We start from the raw sequence: 20,219 nt of genomic DNA on the forward strand, positions 1-20,219 counted from the left end.
AAAACACCATTACATTTATTGGATAAAGTCAAAGTGTTTCGTGAAAATACATTTTCATAATTCGCAGCTATGTGTTGATTTTAACTGGTCTAGAATTATTTCGCTGAAAAAGTATATCCGTTAAACAATTGATGTGTCCGTACAACACCCGCAACAGTCTTATCTACTGAATAATCGATAATCGATGAAGTTTATTCGTAAAATGGGATGCTCGCTTTGCAGACTTCCTGGTCTATAATTGACTTATCTGGCGTAATATTAGGCACCGTTTACACGGACACGGTTTCATTTGTAACCGCATCGAAAGCGATGCGGTTACGCCTGTCGTTTACACGGCACCGATCGAGACCACTACTGTAACCGGGTGGTTTTGAAAACGCTGTCAAAAGTGGAGCGTTTTCAAAACGATACGGTTTCGTTGTCGTGTAAACGATCAAAAACGGCGAAACCGCATCGATTTGAAAACGGCCATGTATTTTGGCACGAACAAGCTGGCTTGCGAAGGGTAAACATGGTGAAACACGCATAGAGAGCAGCGCTTGCTTATACAATCACATTCGAAAACAGTCGGAAAATCGTTATATAGGCTCCGTGTAAACACTTCGAAACCGTGTCGTTTTCAATGCGGTTTCGAGGTCATGAAACCGTGTCGATTGATAACCGTGTCCGTGTAAACGTAGCCTAATTAGTCTTACCAGTGGCAAAGCAATTAATAAAAACGGCCCTTTCAATTTGGGGCGGTCATGAAGCAGTTCTCGCAAGGTCTCACATGAATGGCTCGCTACCCTTCAAAAGAACAATACAACAAACAACAGGAACTATGTCCCTAGCTCCCCCAAAATAATAGAAATCGCCTATGATACACTACGAATAAGGGACGGACCATTATTTTTTTGAGGGGGGGGGGGGGGGGATGAAAAATATTGAAAAAAATTGTTTGCAGGGCCTGGAAAGACAAAATAAATTGTTTGCAAAAACGATATGTATAACAAAAAAAATAGTAAGAATTTCGAAAAAAAATGTTTGCAGCGGTGCATAAACTAAAAAAAAGTTTGCAGAGGAAAATTTTTCATTCCCCCCTCCAAGAAAATAATGGTCCGTCCCTAAGCATGGTGTCAAAGAACAGGTGGATGTCACATTTTCAAATATGTCCACATCGTAATCCATTTTGGTCCTCGTCGCCGTTCATTAATCTTATTTCCTAATGTGTTATTTTCACTTGTCAAGCACTTTTCTTCAAAGTCAATACATTCTTGATTTCATTGCTATTATAAAAGAAAGATTTCGAGCTTCCCGGAAACATGCTGCAAGTGATGTATTCCAAGAGCTTACCGCTGATTTGTGACATTAACTTCATCAAGCAGTTATAGCTAAGCTCTCTTACTTCACTTCCAGGTACAAATTTCCGCCATCGTGGTGGAAAGTTTGTTGCTCTCATTCCTTTATTTCACCAACATTCACAGGGATCCCAGCTATCTCCACAATGGCTTCATTGGCTTGTAATTGGTCCAAACCATTCGCACCACTCAACTGGTTTTCACCACCATCCGTCCCAGGCCCTTGGAAATCATCCACGGCCACCTGTGGCCGAGGTGTCGTGAGCCCGAGGTCAGCAGTTCTGCTGTACCCGTATAACAACTGATCTTTTTCCTTGGGGTCGACGCGGGGCAACCGGGAGCGAGACCTCTCGGGGATCCCCGCCTCGCGGGGAGAATAGAGTTTTGCTTGTGCTTCTCGCTGCAGACGCCTCTGCGCGCGACATTTGCTGTCAATTCTGGGTTTTAGGAACTGCCATCGTAACTCTTCTTTATTGGGATCAATTGGAAACTTGTAATTAATATGAACTGAAAAAAGAAAACCGAATAAAATGTGTAAAACATCATACTCAAGCACAAAACGTAAAGGGAAGGATCGATGCTTAAAAGGGCCTACGTCACTGGGATTTCGCAGATTTTTGGTCTTAACTGTTCTGAATTTTGTGGTAGGCAACTTAACCCATGAAAAAGATTATCATTGGACATCTAAAGGAAGATATGAGCGTAATTTGTGGATAGAAATCAAACTTCGGCTATAAATATCAGATCGATTTTTTTGAACACGCACGGAAACAACTTGAAAGGTTTAGCCTCAACGTTTCAAGTTGCAATCCATTTCCATCCTAGCTATCTGCAGCCAAAGACGCTTGTCAACAGTTTCAGTGCTCTAGTATAGACATTTTTTATACAAATGGACCATTATTTTTAGGTTTCCTACGACTCAAATATAAATTTCGTTTTTTTTTTTTCATATATTTGTTAAAATCCGTGACAAATCCCCCGTTAGAGCAGTTTTCACTTGAGTGTCGAAAGTTAATTGCGTTTGCTTTGATTTTGCATTGCTACGCTTAGTGATTGGTTTAAAAATCTCGCGCCACTTTCTCAGCCAATCAGAAGTAAAACCAAAACCATTCGTGTCTTCCGCGCGCACGTTTTCCCGCGCTTCGTGCCGGCTACATGTATTTGCTTTGAGTTTTGATTGGTTCACTGAATTGTCTGTGTTTTTTGTGATTGGCTAAAGTAATTACTTTGGTTTTACTTTTGGTTTTGGTTTTACGACACTCAATTGAAAACTGCTTTAGGGCTTGTTTTCACTAACAACGGAGTCAGTGTCGCAAGCCAGCGCACAGTGTTACGATCTAGTGAAAATCAAACCGACGGAGTCGTAAGCAGAGTTTTCGATTCCGCTTAGGACTCCGTGGCTTATGATCCAGTAAAAACTAGATTGTCAGAGTCGAAAGCAGTAAGAAAGTATTCAGTCGGAGGTACTAACAACTAGCATTGTGATTGGTTTGTTCTTCCGCTTCTGCTTGCGACTCCGACAATCTAGTTTTCACTGAGTCACAAGCGACGGAGTCATAAGCGAAATCGGAAGAAAACGAAAATGTTCGGAATCTTCCGACTCCGATTCTGATTTTCGATTTTCATTAGGTCGTACGCGCTCTAACGACTCCGACTTTGACTTCGTCGCTAGTAAAAACAAACCTTTATTGATGCCGACGCTTAAAACAACTAGTCCAGGAACAATCATTGTGTGACACCCTGGTTGAATGTTGGTGTTTTTCCAAAATATAACCGTCCGAAATTTATGGCGCTTACTATTTATGATTCGATTTACGGTTAAGGTTTTGCCTTTATGGGATGCTGGAAACGGGATAAGCGAACAGATTATACCGTTCAGAACTTTTTGACGATTACTTCCCTTCTAATCGGAATGAAAGAATTACCTAAAAAGAAGGCCAACAATTTCCGAACGGATTTTCCGGAAAATTATTGTACCATTTTCTTTCCGGCCGAAATTTTTCGAGATTTTTAGTCAAATTGCAAGCACCCAATCTATTGCCCATTTTTTCCAACCTTCCGTAAAAGGACACTTACACTTGGTCCCGAGGGTGACCCGAGGGCGACCCGCGGGTGTCCGCTTACAGGAGGTTTTTCGACAATTCCTGGGAAAATCAAGAGACTTAACTTGTAAAACTAAGTGTAAAACCGACCTTGAATGCCCTTTATTTTGATTGGATCTAGCAGTTCTCTCCCACGTGCTCCATTGATGTTGGAAGCTGCCATCTCTTCTCTAACGAAAAACGCCTCCAGCAAATTGAGCGAAAGTTTGGCGGGATTCGTTCCCGACGCCTCTGAACGATTCAGCACCTTGGGATTCCCACAGAACCACACACGGGAAAGAGGGTTGGTTTTATCGCCAAGCCAACAGCCTTGCGAATAAGACACATGTTCCAGACCTGATTAAAAAATAATAATAATAATAATTCGTGATTTTTATGGAGCGGTTTTCAACTGAGTCTCGTAAAACCAAAGTAATCACTCTGGCCAATCACAAAGGACACAGACATACCAGTAAACCAATCAAAACTCGAAGCAGCTACATGAAGCCGGCGGGAAGCGCGGGAAACAAGCACGAGTTTGTATTATGGGTAGTGGTTGACAACAAATGGGTTTAAAATCCTCTCTCCATTCGTGGGCACGTATCTCCCCCGCCCTGCACCCCCTCTGCATTCCTTTTACCCAAGAGCTTTTTGAGACCCCATTCTCGTCCCCATAGCCCTTTCGTTTCTCTTAGCCGGCTGGGCCTTGGCACGAGGAAACAAAGGGCTCTGGGGACACAGGATTTCCAGTCCGAGATTCTAGGACTTCCGGTCTTCATGTATGCAGTCATGACGTTTCAAAAGAATGTATGAGAGAGTCGTTACGTTTTCGACTTGCGTTTAGGAATTCTTTGTTCCAAACAACCAATCAAAAAAATTCGAATTAATTCAAAAATCCTATGTCCCCAGAGCCCTCCGTTTTCTCGTGCCAATCCGGCTAAGAGAAACGAAAGGGCTATGGGGACGAGAATGTCTGAGACCCTAGCTAAATATCACTTACTGATGACGTAGCTCTCGTTACCAGGGCGCTTCTCACTTCAAATTTGAGAAGAGATTATTTGATAGGAAAAGTGCCCAGGCAACGAGATGGTATTTTACATACCTTCCAAAGTGCAGGGAGCCCCATTAATAATATCTTTTAGCGGAACTTGTATAGTAACACTTTTCCTTTCTCTATCCACCAGTGAAACAATAACTGGAACTAGCACGTCTTCATCTTCCTCCACTTCTTCTCTCTCTGCACCCCTGGACAATGGTTCCAGCTTTGCTTCCAGTGTAACCGGCCTCGTCGCTGATTCTGCTCCCTGTCCTAATGCTGCGCTCAGCCTAGGCTGCAGCTCTTGAGGAGCAGTCTGCGGAGTTTGCCTTGCTGTGCCATCAAGCCCTTGCTGGAATCCTTGGCTCCAGCCTACAGAATTGTGTATGGTGGCTGGAGTCTCGATGTGCGCGGCATAAGGACTCAGCCCTGGCGACAGACACATGCTGGGTGACTTGGTGCTGTCTGCCGGGGCTGGTATGTTGGTGACCCTGGGGCTAACTACTGCCTTGTTAGATGACATGCCATTGCTTGTAGGCACAGGCATCCCACTGTCTGCCTCTGGTGCTACCGGGTGACTTAAGGTCATCTGGAAAAGAACAGCGAGAGGAGCATTACATTGGTTGACCACAAAATTTAACAGTATGGAAAAAAAACATGCTGACCTGAGCATTAAATTGATTGAATACTAAATTGAACAAATTATGGGGTGCACGCATGTGTTAGGCATAGTGGTTGTTACCTTGCGTAAATTATGAAATATGATACGCACGCAACGCATGTAGATGGCTATATGGTTTTAGGGTATTTTTTGCTTTTTGTTATTAAACATGCTTCTTAAATTTTCTGTTAGTAGATGTTTTTTTGTACATAGTAAGTGTAGCCTTAAACAAATAACAATTAAAAAAAATAACAGAAAAGGTGATGTAGAAATGCACTGTAAGTTAAAGTGATGTAAGTACATTAATGTACTGTAGTGTAAAGTAAGTATAGTGATCTGAATAAGATAAAAAAGAATGTCACCTTGGACAAAATTCAAATACGACAACTCCCTTACCAAATCTGCCTTCCTCTTTTTTGTTTTGGCAAGCTTGCCTGAGTCACTTGTCAGAAAGCTTTCAATCTTGCATCCCAGGGTCTCAAGAAACTTTTCAATATTCTCCAGTTTTTTGTTGTTTGCTTGAACCATATCGCTGACATAACACTAAGAAAGGAAAGCACACCACATAACTGTCAGTGAAAAATAAGCCCTGGGTTAATGTTTGTTCAATCTCCCTTTCAGGTGGGCTTATAAAAAAATGGGGAAGGGGGGAGGGGCACTTATTTTCAGATGAAGATTTGTTACGCTTCACACTAAGTTGCGGCCAGAGTCCCAAGTTGAAAACTTGCGTCTACTTGCAACACTGCTTGGCCAGGACTTGGGTGCACTTCCATTGACTTGCGATGACTTGCGTTCACTTTGGCCTTGATCAAATTAGCTTGCAAGTTAGCACAAGTTTTTCACCGTTTAAAGTCAATGCAAGTCTTGTTGTTTACTTTAGGTACTGAATTGCAGTGTGGGCAGTAGCATTGAAATGGTTTTTTTGACAACTTGTGTGCACTTGCGAGCAAACTTGCAAGTTCGTTTGGCTACCCAATGCAAGTCTGTATGCAAGTTGAACTTGCAAATTCTTGTGCCTCTGTTCGACCAGGCCTTTAGTCTTTGGATTTTTATTTGGATATGATACAACAATAACACATAGTAAAACTATCTAAACATAAAGATTTAACATTCAAAACAAGCCCTACAGTTCCTCTGAGCATTCTCTTACAACTCACAATACAAAACAACCTGGCAAATAACCCCTGTAGGTATTTTTAAAATGCAACTGCATTCAACAGGTGACAAATAGGTTAAACAAAAAGCCAGATGGCCTCCCTTACCAAAGATTTTGTGTAATTGTCTGCGACAAATGAAGAATCTGTCTGTGTATACACATCTAGTTTCAGACAAGAGTTGGACGTCCACATGGGTGGTCTGTCATTTTTCACATATTTTCCCTAAAAACCAAAACAAAGCAAAACTGTCCATGTGCATTGTCTAATTGACACAAACAGTTGTTTTAGGATGTCAAAAAATAAATAAAAGTACGTATTGGGTAGCTGCCCCCCAGGGGGGGGGGGGCACTCGCATATATGGGCTATATAGGTATGTGCCGCTGTGAAGGGTATGGTTTTCAAGCAGTTTAGTCTGGGATAGGGCATAGAAATCAGAGAATATATAAAAAAACGTTTTCGAAACAAACCATGGCAATGTTGATCAAAATATGTTTTTAGTGCAGAATGCACTATTGTGATGGTTTGGTGGGTTGGCGTTTGCTAAACCCCTAAACCACTAAACCACTAAGCCACTAAACCGCTAACGCGGTGTAAACTTTTCATCACCAATTAATTAATTAATATCAATTAATTAATTATTTCTGTAAAGGGGGGAGGGGATGGAGAGCACCTGACCGTGTGCCCTTGGTAAATCGGGGAGTCCATTACGATACTTACAATTGAAGAACTCAAGGTATATATTTGTTTCAGAAAGCACTATGCTCTCCTTGTGGTACAATTCTTTCTGGAAAAAATACTTTGTGCTAAACGCATGCGCAGATCAGTCTTCATCACGAACATTGCGTTTTTCTTCTGCAGAAGGATTCGTGTAGACTCCGTGGCCCCAAGTTAAAACCACAAATTAATTGAATTAGACAGTAAGGCGTCATAGCAGATCATGTGAAATATTTCTTGATATGGCAATGCTGTTTTCTTAGAAAAGGTGATCTAGCATCTCATAATTAATTGATAACCTGATAACATCTGTGTTATAATCAATGTCGCCTTCTTTGCAGAAAATAAATCACGTTACCATAAACATCATGTTACATCCGTTTTTGACAAAAACAAAAGTATGTTACATGTTTTTGACAAAAACAAAAGTATCTCGTTTGCTGTTTCAATAACAAACTGAAATTCAAGCTATCGAAAATTAAAATAACAGTGACGTGTTTAGAAATTTTGTATTAAAGCCTAACGTGGTGTGCTTTTCAATGCGGTTGAATTCCTGTAGAATCCGTGGCGTTAATTTAATTAGACTTAAAAGGCATCACAGCGATCTGCGAGAAAAAAACAACAATATCATGTTACATCCGTCACTTCCTTTCCTTTTATTTGTTCTCCATCGGTTGAACTAACCTCCGTTTTATTTTGTAAAACCTCTGCCGCTTTAGTGTTTGAACATGCTTTCGTGACGGTTCCGACATTTCTTGAAAGAAATCTTCACACTACGTGCTTCTCGGCTTCATGCTTGAGTGAGCGTGTGACGTGTTCACAGCGCTTTCGTAAATCGTAATTAGGTATGCAAAAACTTGCACCGGGATTTTCGGCGTGAACACCTGATAACCAGGAAACAAATATCGTAGCTGTACTGCGTTTTAAAAACCCTTTCGAAAAAGATGTTTTTTGATTAGATTTGTTCTTTAGTTTTGAGAATCGTCTTTCGTGCAGTTTAAACCGTAACTTAATTAAATTAAACAAATGTCATCGATGTCGCCGTAAAACAAACAAAAAACAAGAGTTTCATGTTACGGCATTTTCAAGGAAAACAAAAGTATTTTGTTACAAACGAACGAAAGTGTCGTGTTACGTTTGCAAAGATTAACGTAAGGAACACCTAGGAAAGAATACAAGTAGCCTGTGAACAGTTTTTCCGAAAGTAAAGTAAAGCAAATAAACACGAACATATATAAAACATCATACTTTCAATTGTTCCATATTGCATTCTGCACTTACCAAATCATCGAGATTTTTTTCATTCGGCAGGAGGGGGGCTTATATCTAGCCTGCGAGAGCAGACGCATTTCCGGCCGTCTCTTCTCTCCGCCGAAAAATAGCGTCTGCGAAACCGAGCCAGGAAACGATTTCTGTGACGTCGCATCTTTTGTTTTCTCTTTGGCCAATTAGATTACGCGATAGAATAAAACACGAGTGCACACCACGCGGCTCCCTCGCGACAAAGCTGTAACGAGCTGTCTGCGAGATGCTATGGCAATTTTTCTGAAACATCGAAGGTTTCTTACCCCGGTGAAAGTAGTTCTTTGCAGAAGAACATTTTCAGTTGCAAAGGAGGTTAATGTATTTTTCGGCGGAGAGAAGCGACGGCCGGAAATGCGTCTGCTCTCGCAGGCTAGCTTATATCTGGAGGAGGGAAGGTTAAAATCAGATGCATTTTTTTGTTTACAGGTAGATGGGCCTATAACCTGAAGGGGGCTTATAACCATAATTTTACAGTACACTTTGAAAGCTCAAATTTCAATGGAGAAAGAGATGACACAGAATTTTTAACCTAAACTTTGCTACCGCCGACCGGTTAGCTCAGTTGGTAGAGCGCCGGACTACTGTGCGGAAGGTCTCGGGTTCGAGTCCCAGACCGGACCAACACTCAGGGTCTTAAAATAACTGAGAAGAATATGCTGCCTTTGCAATGACATCTGCGAATGATTAGATATTCTAGTCTTCTTGGATAAGGACGATAAACCGTAGGTCCCGTCTCCTGCATCTTCAGTGTTAAGGTCAGCAGGGGACGTAAAAGAACCCACACACTTATCGTAAAGAGTAGGGCATGGAGTTCCCGGTGTTGTGGTCTGGTCTTTGCCCATTGTGCTGTGTACTGTTAAAATGCTCGGAGATATTAGCTGTACAAGCTACTCTGAAATCCGAGGGTAAAAAACATAATGAAAAACATAATGATGAAGCTTACTGCACCTTTCGATAACATACAAACTTTGCTCTTTACATTGGTAGTTACATATTTTGCCTCAGTCAATTATCTAAGTGGACCTCTTAGGAAACAAAAGTTTACTTCAACGCATTCAAAAGGTCATGTCTGTCAGTTGTGGTCGGAAGATTTCGATCAATTTTGTTTGTTTCTGTTTTTCAAGCTTTATTATTGTTGGCTGTGTATTTGCAATCGTTAGTCAGGTTTTAAACTTTACAGTTCGCGTGTTATTGAAAGCCGCAGTAATGTGGTAATGTACACAATCCATGCCACTGACCCCGGGTCCCACAGGCAAACTACTTTTGTCTTTGGGCGACATGTATACATTGTAGTTTTGCTATCAAAAGAGGTTTTTAAAGCTGGGCACCCAAGATTTCTTACATAGAGCCTTCAGGCACTCTGCAATTATTTTAAGAGCATATGGCTTTGAAGGGTCACAGAAACTTTATTGTCAACTGATCTATTTACTCAGACATTGAATAAGACCATGTGTGGTTTCTGGAAACATACCAGTCCAATACCAAAACCCGAGGGGGAAAAAGCAAAGAGTTTAAAGATTTTAATCATTTATTGATTTTAAAACTTTGACAACAGGTGGGTTACAATTGAATCTTGTAAGTTGAAACAAAATGAAAGGAAAACAAACTCTAATACCAGTAGAGAGTTTAATTTCTTAGTATAACTTAAACTTAATAAACTTTTACTTTAAGTCATTTTATTCCTTTTTAAGGCATAAAAATAATAATCTTGAGTAAATAACATTCAAAGAGGTCTCAACTATAATGGCTAATAAACCTGTCTGATACTGTACAACCATGTCACGTATACATGTTCAGAAAATCTCTTGAATATCAAGTGCTGATAATATATATCTCAATAAACAAGTTTCTCCACAAAAATAAATATGCAAAAAAAAGAGCTTTCTGTGACCTGTGAATATTAACTTAACAAAGTTTCAGATAGGACAAAACAATTAAACATAATATATTTTTTGTTTACTTACAAAATAAATATTAAGGTTCTGATTGACTGTGTCTTAAGTTTGACTGTAAGAAGTAAGAAGGGTATTAAAACAGTTTTAAAAACTGATATTATTTTGATACCAAGTTCAAGTATTAAAAAGTAAGAAATATACAGCAGAGGGCTATATTGTTAAAAACATTATTTGAAAAAGGATTTGCAAAAAATGTTTCAAAGATTTGTAGATTGAACTAGTCTAGAAAAATGTTACAGTATATATTAAAGATTTAACTACAGTTAATAACATCACTATTTTACAGAGTTTAAATCCACAAATCTATGTTTTATGATCACAATGGGAATTAAAAAGTAGGCTGTGGCTATAAAAACTAGTTTAGAAAATGCTTTGTATTTAAATGCAGCTGGCAGTTCCTGGTCAGTTTGTACACTTTGACATCTGCTTCAATTCATCATGTTTAGACAGCTTGTTTCTTCTGCAATTTTAAGAGTTATAGAAGATTTTATTAGCTCAAATGGTTCAATAATTAATCTTCACAGTTAGTGGTTTTGTTTTTGCAAGTTCTGACTGCTAAAGTTATGAGCGTCTTGCTGAAATCTATAGAAGAATTCAAAATCAAGAATTCCCCGCCCCCCCCTATTATCAAAAAAGATACTAAAAATTATTTTCCTATAATTAAAGAAAATTTCACATTTTGAAATATTATTGATCAATTTCTGTTAATTAAACTACAAGTCAAGAAGTATTTAAAGTTAAATTACATCATGTATGTCAGGTACCAGTAAGTCAATTCTGTGATTAAAACTTTGACTCAAATTAACTTACATGTTATTTTAGCTAAATGTAAATGAAATTAGAAGTAGTTTTTTATGTTTTGATGGTTTACATATTAATTAATGCATCTTGTTAGACTGGAATCTTTCACATGAGCGAGGAAAATCACATAAAGTAATTGAGGGGGGGGGGGATAAAATTTTACAAGGGGAGGCTCCACCTAAACCAAACCTCATCCTTTTCTTTACCATTTTGGAGAGTAAAATTAATCCTTTGGAACACCTTCCATGAAAAATGGTACCGCTTTCACATATCTACAGTAAAACTGAAAGACTTAAACCTTTTCTTAAGTTTTAACTTGAACACTAATGAGAGAACATTGGGGTCCGTGGGGGGCTTCGATATACAATTAAGTATAAAAATAAGCAAAAATAAGCCACGACGTTTCGAACTCATCTTGAGTTCATTATCAAGTAGATATGAGTAAAATAACGGTCGACACTGTGAACGCTATTGACCGCGAAACACTGCTTTTAAAAAATTCTAATATACTCTATCACCTCTATTTGCATTTAAACTTAACTGGACCGTTATTTTACTCATATCTACTTGATAATGAACTCTGGTAAGATGAGTTCGAAACGTCGTGGCTTATTTTCGCTTATTTTTATATTTAACTTGAATAACCCTTAAAATACTTGGAGGAATTAGCCATTAGGGGCAAACCTTAATTTCAGCTTTTCCTCCCCTTTTCTATACTTAACCTCTAAAATCTCTACCTTTTTTACACCTCCAGCTTGCAAAAAGTACCCCTTTCAGGCAAAACCACCCTGTATAATCTACTATAAAAGTACCCTCCCCCCACCCCACCCTGGGGCTCTACCCCGACTCCTGACAATAAAAGTTGTAACTGTAGCTTGCAGGTTTTTAAACCTGAAAAACTTGCAATCTTAACTCTCTTTCAGTACCTGAGAAATGCCACTTTGGAGATCGTCTGCTGCTCTCCGTTTAACACCAGGCTTTGAGTTGGTTATGTTGTTATTGTAGTAATCATCATCCATAGGTTCAACACTAACTGAATTATTTTCCCTGAGAAATAGAAACACACTTAGTTTAGTACCATGATGAATATAACCATAAAAGGATCACTTACATCCTACATTCTTTATAGCTAGCTGTGGACCATTCAATTTTATATCCACCTGATCCCCAACCCTGCCACCCCCCAGGTACATAGGGCAACCTAGAAAATCCATTTTCTCTGCACACTGACAAATCTGCTTTTGACTCTGGAATTTCACTGAAAGTGTGATACAGTCCCCCAGGGAGGCTAAATCATGTATTTGTTTTATCCTGAAGCTTCAGCTCCTTGGAATGTTCCATTTTTTATCAGCACCCCCCTTAGGATGACAGGAATCCAAAGCCTCAGTTTTTTGTTGGTGCCCTTTGAAAAATGAAATCCGAAGGGTTGATTGTTTGTCGGCACCTTAGGAAAAAATTCAGAATGGTCCAAATTTTGTTGGCTTCTTTGAAGAAAAAATCCCCTCCCCCTTGGCAAAAACCCACCATCCTTAGGGGGGGGGGGAATAAAAAAATGGAATGTCCCCTTGCTCCTTTCACTTGAGAAATCACCTCGTCCTCCCCTCCTCTCCCCTCCCCCACTGGAGTTTATGCAAGGACATTTGAACAAAGCAATGCTAAACTTCACGTACTTTTACTGGTGTCAAATTTCACTTTCACTGTATTTCAGTCTACAAATGAACCGAAGCAAGCTACATTTTACAGTTGCTTTTGCCCAATTTAACTATTGAATATCCCCAAAACTTAAACAAAAGCGCGAGTAGCCCGTTAATACGCGGTAGCTTCGTGCGTGAAAAGTGAACTTGTGAGAGAATTTAATAAGGTTCAATGCTGAGCGAAAAAGCGACGATACTTTGAATAAAATTATATCACCGCCGCGTAGCGTGAAGCTTAGCCTCTGTAGAAGTTATGCCAATATACATATAATCAACTAAGAAGCCTATATTTATTCTAAACTAAAGTTAAATGTGTTCTTTCCGAGAAAACAAAAGCGTGTTTTGCGCGCGTGCAAGCAGAAGCCGTTACGTGCCAAACCGAGAAACGAGGGACCGCCATTAAATGCGGGCTATTTACAGCTTTCTCGTCTATTTGCTGAGTAAAAAAGGAGTGCACTTACTTTGAAGTTTGCATTGTCGACAACAGCTTTTGCTGCAAGTTTTGAAAGTGCGTATTTAACGCGCTGTAACGCCAAGCTTCCATGGACTAAACGATCCCGCACCGCATTCCAGCGCCATCACACTCCTCCGAAATCAGCCGTGATCTGCGCGATCAAACACGCGCACGGTGCGTGATCATTGCGATAACCGTTTATCACTAGGGTCCCCTCAAAAAAGTTACTTCGTAAAACACAATTTTCTCCTAGTCCTTCCTTCAAAAATCGCATTTTGTAACTTTTGGAGAAGAAATATTGTACGTAAAGATTAATTTAAGCTTGCACATAAAAGCGAAAGTTTATTTTAAAAAAAGAAAAGAGAACGAGACAGGTTGACTCTCCCCTCCCTCGTATTTATTCCCGCTTCGTAAAGCTAGTATTGAATATGCGCCTATGTGAAGGTCCGCTGTCCACAAAACTGTTTCGGTCCAAGTTCGTCCGACAGGGTCCCGACAGGATCGTCCGACAGTTCGTCCAAGTTTCCATTATGGAGAATGGAAAAATACTATACAAGTTTAATTTATTTTTCTGACCAAATTAGGAATTCTCAGGATGCCAATACATAAGAACGATCCTTCATAGCTTTTATAAGTATTTGGTTTAACTTTTAAAGAGACTTGAAAATGTGGCACGAGGCGAGAAAGCAAGAGAAGAAATTACGAGGGATGATGGTGGACTATCGCAAGAGAGCAGAAAGGAGAAGGGCTTTCTACGAGAGGATGGTTGGATTTCTTTTTCTTTTTTATATTTTTATCGTAGATCAAGGATTTTGAGGCATGGAAGGTAACACTGCAGCCTATCAAAGGGCTCGGATCCTAAAAACAAAAAAAAACATTTTTTACTGATGCAAATTATACAATTGCAAAGAGGTTATAAGCTTATGTACACACTGCCATATAAGCTTAAGCAGATATTTACAAGCTTACAGCATGTAATTTTTTGCCAGCAAGCCAATCTCGTCCCCAGAGGCCGCAATCCTTCTGGTCTGCGCCAGGGATCGGGACCTCTGGGCTAGTCTGAAAGCCCTAAAAAAAACATGGCCAAATCTAATTATCATTCGATGCAATTTTTTCTTCCTTTTCATTGGCTGAGAGCCCACCACGTGATCTGCGAATAACTGCCTACAAATAATGGTCTGCTCGTGCGTATTAGCATCTGACAGTGATTTTGCTACAAATAATATTTTGCTCATGTGTAGTTGTGTCCACTTCCGAGAAAAATAGCAGCTCGTTTTCCAGAGATGAAGAAGAGCGGCTGGATTTGTCTACTAGGCCCGAAAAAACAGCAAAACTACAAAGAAGGCAATGGAATTTCCTCTTATTGTATTACAGCAATATTCTGAAAGAATTGGATGAAGACCAGCTCATATTATCGAAGGCAAAGTTACGCTTTCGTCTGCATTAATTCAGCAAGAAATAGTGCAGTTTCCACACAGTTCCCGAAGGTACTTTGTGCGAAACAAATTCAGTGATTGAATGATAAAACAATTATTGAACTCGGTTCTCGCAAAATATTGTGATTTGTCAGTGTCTCGCAGATCAATTATTTGCCTCAGCCTTTGGCTTCGGCAAATAATTAATCTGCTCGCCACTGACAAATCATGATATTTTGCTCAACCTCGCCCAATAACTGTTAATTGGCTGTTGAAACCTTGTTCATTTCATCCACAATATTCTAGTGCATGCACACAATCAAACCAGAACCAGGATTTCCTGGTTCGGGTTTTGAATTCATCGAGAGCCAACTGCTGTTTCCCAACCGCTGGTCAAGGGGAATACAGGCTCTAGGAACGAGATTGACAGCAAGCTAGCTTAATAAGTTGCAAATATTGGCATAATTGAAGCTTGCATACCATTAGTAAATTTATAAAACATTTCATACCAAAAATAATGTGCCAACTGAATACTGTGAATCATAAATGCATGAACACTAAAATGACTTGCATAATTAAGGGTCATTCCATTTTTCAACCCCCCACCCCACTGCCGTAGACGATATTCTCCCCTAAGGATAAAAGTTAAAGTGCCAACATGATACCCCCTTAGAAGTAACCCAAGCAACCCCCTCAGAAGTGACCTTTCAAGACCTTTTAGACAATCTTGTTGACATGGGGTGGGTGGCTAGCCTTCCACGAAGTCATTTTTAGGGGCAATCATGGGAAGGAGTGAAACATCACCCTTAAAACGACTGCCTGGGAGGCTAGTGGGTGGGGGGGGTATAAAATGGTGTTGCCCCTATTCTCATGTTTCGAGGGAAAAACAATCAGATATGACATCAATTAACTGCAACTCTAATGTAAATTGTTTTTGAGCTGTGGTTTTGATTTTTTGCTATATCAAAGCCTCACGTAAGTCTCTTAATTAAAAGTAGCATGTGTATATTAGTTTATTAGTAAGACTCAGAATCGCCAAAATTTGGTGTGTCAATATAGAACTTAGGTTAAACGTCTGATAATAATAGTACAAGGTAAGTTTAAAACTGAAATATTCTTTAAGTTTAGTCCAATGTGCGAGTTGGCCATAAAATTTGACTCAAATTCTGTAAGACAATTTTTTTGATGGACCATTCACCACTCCTTAAATTTTAACCATAACCAATGGCTTCATTTTACACTGCCAACAATTATCTTTATTAACCTGTAGCAGATGTCTCAGGAAACATTCATCAGGTTCAAAACATTGCATCATGTTTGTTAATTTCATTCAAAATATGTTTGCTTTTTCTCCAAGTCTGTAATAATAAATTATTATTGTTAGTTGGTTTTGAACTTCAGAGTTTGTAGATTACTTAAAATTACGTTACAGTGCAACAACTCCAACTAACTGAAGGCCACCTGACAAAATTCGCGCAAAATTTAGAATGAAAACCTTGTATGTTAACAATAGATTTCCCACAAATTGTGGATCTACACCAGCTGCATGCTACAAGAGCAATTTATTTTTTGACAATCTTTATTGTTTCAACATACACACTGTTGGTCAATTTGTGAAGAATTTGCTTGGGTGTCCTTGGTTGGAGTAGCCAAACTGTAAATGCAAGATTAATCTTATTTCAATCAATAACTTCAATGATTACACTAGAGTTAATCATGTTTCATGCCATTTTTTATTTAAAAGATTCTTTTCTTTTCTTTTTAATTTATATTTGCAGAGACTAGATCCAACTCAGTTTCTCAGGATTTATGGACAGAAATGTAAAATCCACATTGACCCACAGCTGTCAGCAGCAGGAGACGGAAAGACTGTAATGTATGTACAAGTGACGTCAATTTACTTGAAGACTTGTTAGAAAACAAGCCCAGTCCATAGGTGGCGGAGCAGGTGGGGCCAGGTGGGCTGTAGCCCCCCTGAAGGAAAAATTTGGGGGTCTCAACCCTCCCATGTTTTGGTGTCGAAAATATCGCAAACGCTGCGTAAAATGTTTTTGTCAATATATACCATCTTGTGAGTTAATTCAAACATCTCTGAAACTTCCTTAAAAGGTCTTCGGGAAACTTATTTTTCATTAGACAAGTTCAAAAAAAAGATCAAAAAAGGTTCATTTGGCCTTGAAACAACAATCCCAAATTCATCAGAAATCTCTGATCTAGAATCTGCTTAGGAAACAAAAAGTTGCTAAAATGAAAAAAAGTTGTCCCAATTGTAAAAACCTGCCTAGTGTTTTTGGGACAGTCTTAGCCCCCCACGTTGCAAAATGCTCTGCCACCTCTGCAGTCTGCTCTTTCTAAAAATCAACAACTAATAATGATATCTTTTTTTCAATCTGTTCAGGATGCCGTGGCAGGGAGATGCTAACAATATGATTGACAGGTAACATCTACTTTATAGCTAACATTGGCAATGGGTTTATTGATCAGCACTGTGGCAAAACTATTTGTTAATTAAAATTATCTCTCCAGGTTTGATGTCAGGGCCCATCTGGATATAATCCCAGAAAAATCTTCATCAAGCACTATAGGGTAAGTGTACAAAAAAATTGATTCATTATAATCACATATTTCAGTATTAAACAAAAACTAAATTATTCTCAGATAAACCGGGATGAGCTCCAGCAGTATGGGCCGCATGGCTCGAGGCTCCCCCCTTTACTGTAATAGATAGGATTCGAAAGAGGTGGTAGTGATGCAAGAAATCCCAATTAGCCATGTTCAAAACGAGCAGGGGACTGGGTACAAATATTCAATATCGATTGCACTGAAAAACTGGGCCCGTCATCTGAAAGAGCATCTAAGAATTAGTAACTCAACCAAATTTGAGAGTTATTGGTTTAAACGCATAGGTATGGTTCACTTTTAGAAATTGCTAAAATAAGAGAGCTTAGTATGGATTGGAGGGACAGCTGTCCATCCAGCCATACTAAGCTCTCTTATTTTAACGATTTTTAAAAGAGTCCCATGCCTTTGCGTTTAAACCAATAACTCTCAAATTTGGTTGAGTTACTAATTTTTAGATGCTCTTTCAGATGACAGGCCCAGTTTTTCAGTGCAATCGATATTGAATATTCGTACCCAGTTCCCTGCTCGTTTTGAACATGGCTAATTTTGCTGTTTTTGTTCCTTCACTAGGGCTTTGATGGAAACTGATCCTGAGGAACACAGGTTAAATTATGAGAGATACAGGACACTGGTAATGATAGACTACAGTGGAGGTCAGTCTATAAATAACTTATTGCCCTTATAGGCTTTGAGATAGTTATGCAGGGAAAATTAACTGGCTCTTTGCAGCTGCCGTTGAAAAAAAGGTTGTGTGGCAGACAAATGTGGTCACCTACAGTAGAAACTTTCATCTTATAGGTCAAGTAATTATCTGAGCTTGATGGTTACTTATTATGGAACCATGGAAACATATACCGTAAAGTTCCGTGTATAAGCCGCACCCGTAGATAAGCCGCACCCCCGATTTGGAAGCTCAAATTTTGGGAAAAAAATATACAGACAATAAAGTTTGAAGTTCAAGTGAAGTTCTATTGGTGAACTAACAAGGGCAAACAAGCAAGGTTTCAAAACACTGACACGGGTTGTTGCAATGTTTAATATAAATTAAGTCTTTTGAAAGCAAAATTTCAATTGTTATACCTCCTTTTTTGTTTTATTTCATAATATCTTAAACTTGGATGCTCTCTTGATATCATTTTTTCGAGATCATCACTTCTAAACACTCCCGAAACATTTGTAATTCAATTAACAACTTGCAAATATATATGGAAACAACAAGCGACGACGAAAATGCAAAACAAGTTGGGGCTCAGGAATTAGAAAGAAAAAAGGCAGAATTGGAGAATATAATTGACTACCGCACCAAAGGTGCAATCTTAAGATCGAAATGTAGATGGTATAATGAGGGAGAAAGAAACACAAAATACTTTTTAAACATGGAAAAAAGGCACTACAAACAGGGAGTAATAAGTCAGCTTAAAATTAATGATGATGAAACAGTAAACACTGATAAAGAAATCCTAAATCAGTGTGAATCCTTTTACAGAAACCTTTATAGCTCTCATATGAATAACAACGACACTTATGTTAATAACATGTTTTTCGACGAGAATAATACTAAGATGCTGAACCCAGACGAGCAAATGTCATGCGAAGGCCTGCTGTCCAAAGAGGAATGTTTACAAGCCTTAAAAAATACAGAAACAAATAAAACACCAGGCTCAGACGGAATACCTGCAGAATTCTATAAAGTTTTCTGGAATGATTTGTCGGACTTCCTTGTTAATTCGATTAATTTTGCATATCAAACAGGGCAATTTTCGGTAACCCAGAGACGCGGAATCATTAAATTAATCCCCAAAAAAGATGCAGAACCTTACCTTATTAAGAACTGGAGACCAATAACCCTTTTGAACTGCAACTACAAAATTGCGACCAAAGCTATTGCGAATAGACTAAAAAAAGTTCTACCGAACCTTGTAGATAACGATCAAACTGGATTTCTCAAAGATAGGTTTATCGGGGAGAATATTAGACTCATTGACAGCATAATCCATTACGCAACGGCCAACAAAGTCCCTGGTCTTCTACTTTTTCTCGACTTCGAAAAAGCATTTGATACAGTAGAGTGGCCGTTCATTCAAAAAACATTTAAATATTACAACTTTGGACAATCACTAATCAACTGGATTAAACTATGCTACCATAACACAGAAAGCTGCATTCTCAATAACGGATGGGCCAGCCACTTTTTTAAGCTCGAACGAGGAGTAAGGCAGGGCTGCCCCCTTTCTCCGTATCTTTTTATTCTCTGTGTTGAGGTTCTAGCGGATGCAATCAGGAAAAACCAAAATGTCAAAGGCATCTTTGTGGATGGAAATGAAATAAAAATTAGTCAGTATGCGGATGACACCACTTTAATCCTCGATGGTTCTAAGGAATCTCTTACATCTTCTCTGCATATATTGGATAATTTTCAACGGATATCTGGCCTTAAATTAAATAACAAAAAGACGGAAGCCCTTTGGATTGGTGCTAATGCTGAAAAAGAAGACAAATTATGCCCAGAAAGAGACCTAAAATGGGTTAAAGGAAAGACCAAAGCTCTTGGAGTATGGTTCTCGACTAACCCTGACCTAACCGCAGAGCTGAACTACAACGAAAAATTGATAAAAATAAAGAATAGCCTAAGCTGTTGGGAGTGCCGTCGACTTACCCTTTTTGGCAAAATTACTGTTCTAAAAAGTTTAATTGCGTCCCAACTTGTATACATTTTGTCTCCCCTCACAACTAATCACCGTGTCTTAAGGGAAATCAATAGGCTCTTCTATGATTTCTTATGGAACGGCAAAGGCGACAAAGTTAAGAGGGAAGTAATGATTAATGACTATGAAAAAGGCGGCTTAAAAATGATTGATATTGAATCCTTCAATAAAGGATTGAAAACCATCTGGGTCAAAAAATATACCGATGTAAACAATCACGGAAAATGGAAATATTTTTTTGACTTAGAACTCCGGAACTACGGTGGCAGAGCCTTTTCAGCG

At 39.0% G+C, this 20,219-nt stretch overlaps 2 protein-coding genes across 2 annotated transcripts in view; one reads left to right on the plus strand and one right to left on the minus strand.

The window, feature by feature from the left end:
• LOC144631134 (uncharacterized) lies at nucleotides 1–13,336 on the minus strand. Its single transcript, XM_078489524.1, has 7 exons — nucleotides 13,203–13,336; nucleotides 11,974–12,094; nucleotides 6,378–6,494; nucleotides 5,512–5,658; nucleotides 4,521–5,043; nucleotides 3,530–3,775; nucleotides 1–1,844 (listed from the first exon to the last, which is right to left on the minus strand). Exons 1-7 carry the CDS (start codon nucleotides 13,283–13,285, stop codon nucleotides 1,435–1,437), a joined length of 1,647 nt encoding a protein of 548 aa, XP_078345650.1. The 5' UTR covers nucleotides 13,286–13,336; the 3' UTR covers nucleotides 1–1,434.
• Nucleotides 13,337–13,694: 358 nt separating this feature from the next.
• Nucleotides 13,695–20,219, plus strand: part of LOC144631106 (CLK4-associating serine/arginine rich protein-like) — a 35,597-nt gene continuing 29,072 nt past the window's right edge. The window contains exons 1-5 of the mRNA XM_078489488.1: nucleotides 13,695–13,960; nucleotides 16,389–16,486; nucleotides 17,009–17,047; nucleotides 17,137–17,196; nucleotides 17,803–17,885. Of these exons, the coding sequence (XP_078345614.1) occupies nucleotides 13,862–13,960; nucleotides 16,389–16,486; nucleotides 17,009–17,047; nucleotides 17,137–17,196; nucleotides 17,803–17,885 (379 nt within the window). The 5' untranslated portion in view covers nucleotides 13,695–13,861. The remainder of the gene's footprint in view (nucleotides 13,961–16,388; nucleotides 16,487–17,008; nucleotides 17,048–17,136; nucleotides 17,197–17,802; nucleotides 17,886–20,219) is intronic.

This window comes from Oculina patagonica, chromosome 11, assembly GCF_052425735.1.
Source record: "Oculina patagonica isolate OP01 chromosome 11, crgOcupat, whole genome shotgun sequence".
In the NCBI taxonomy this organism is placed as follows: Eukaryota; Metazoa; Cnidaria; class Anthozoa; order Scleractinia; family Oculinidae; genus Oculina; species Oculina patagonica.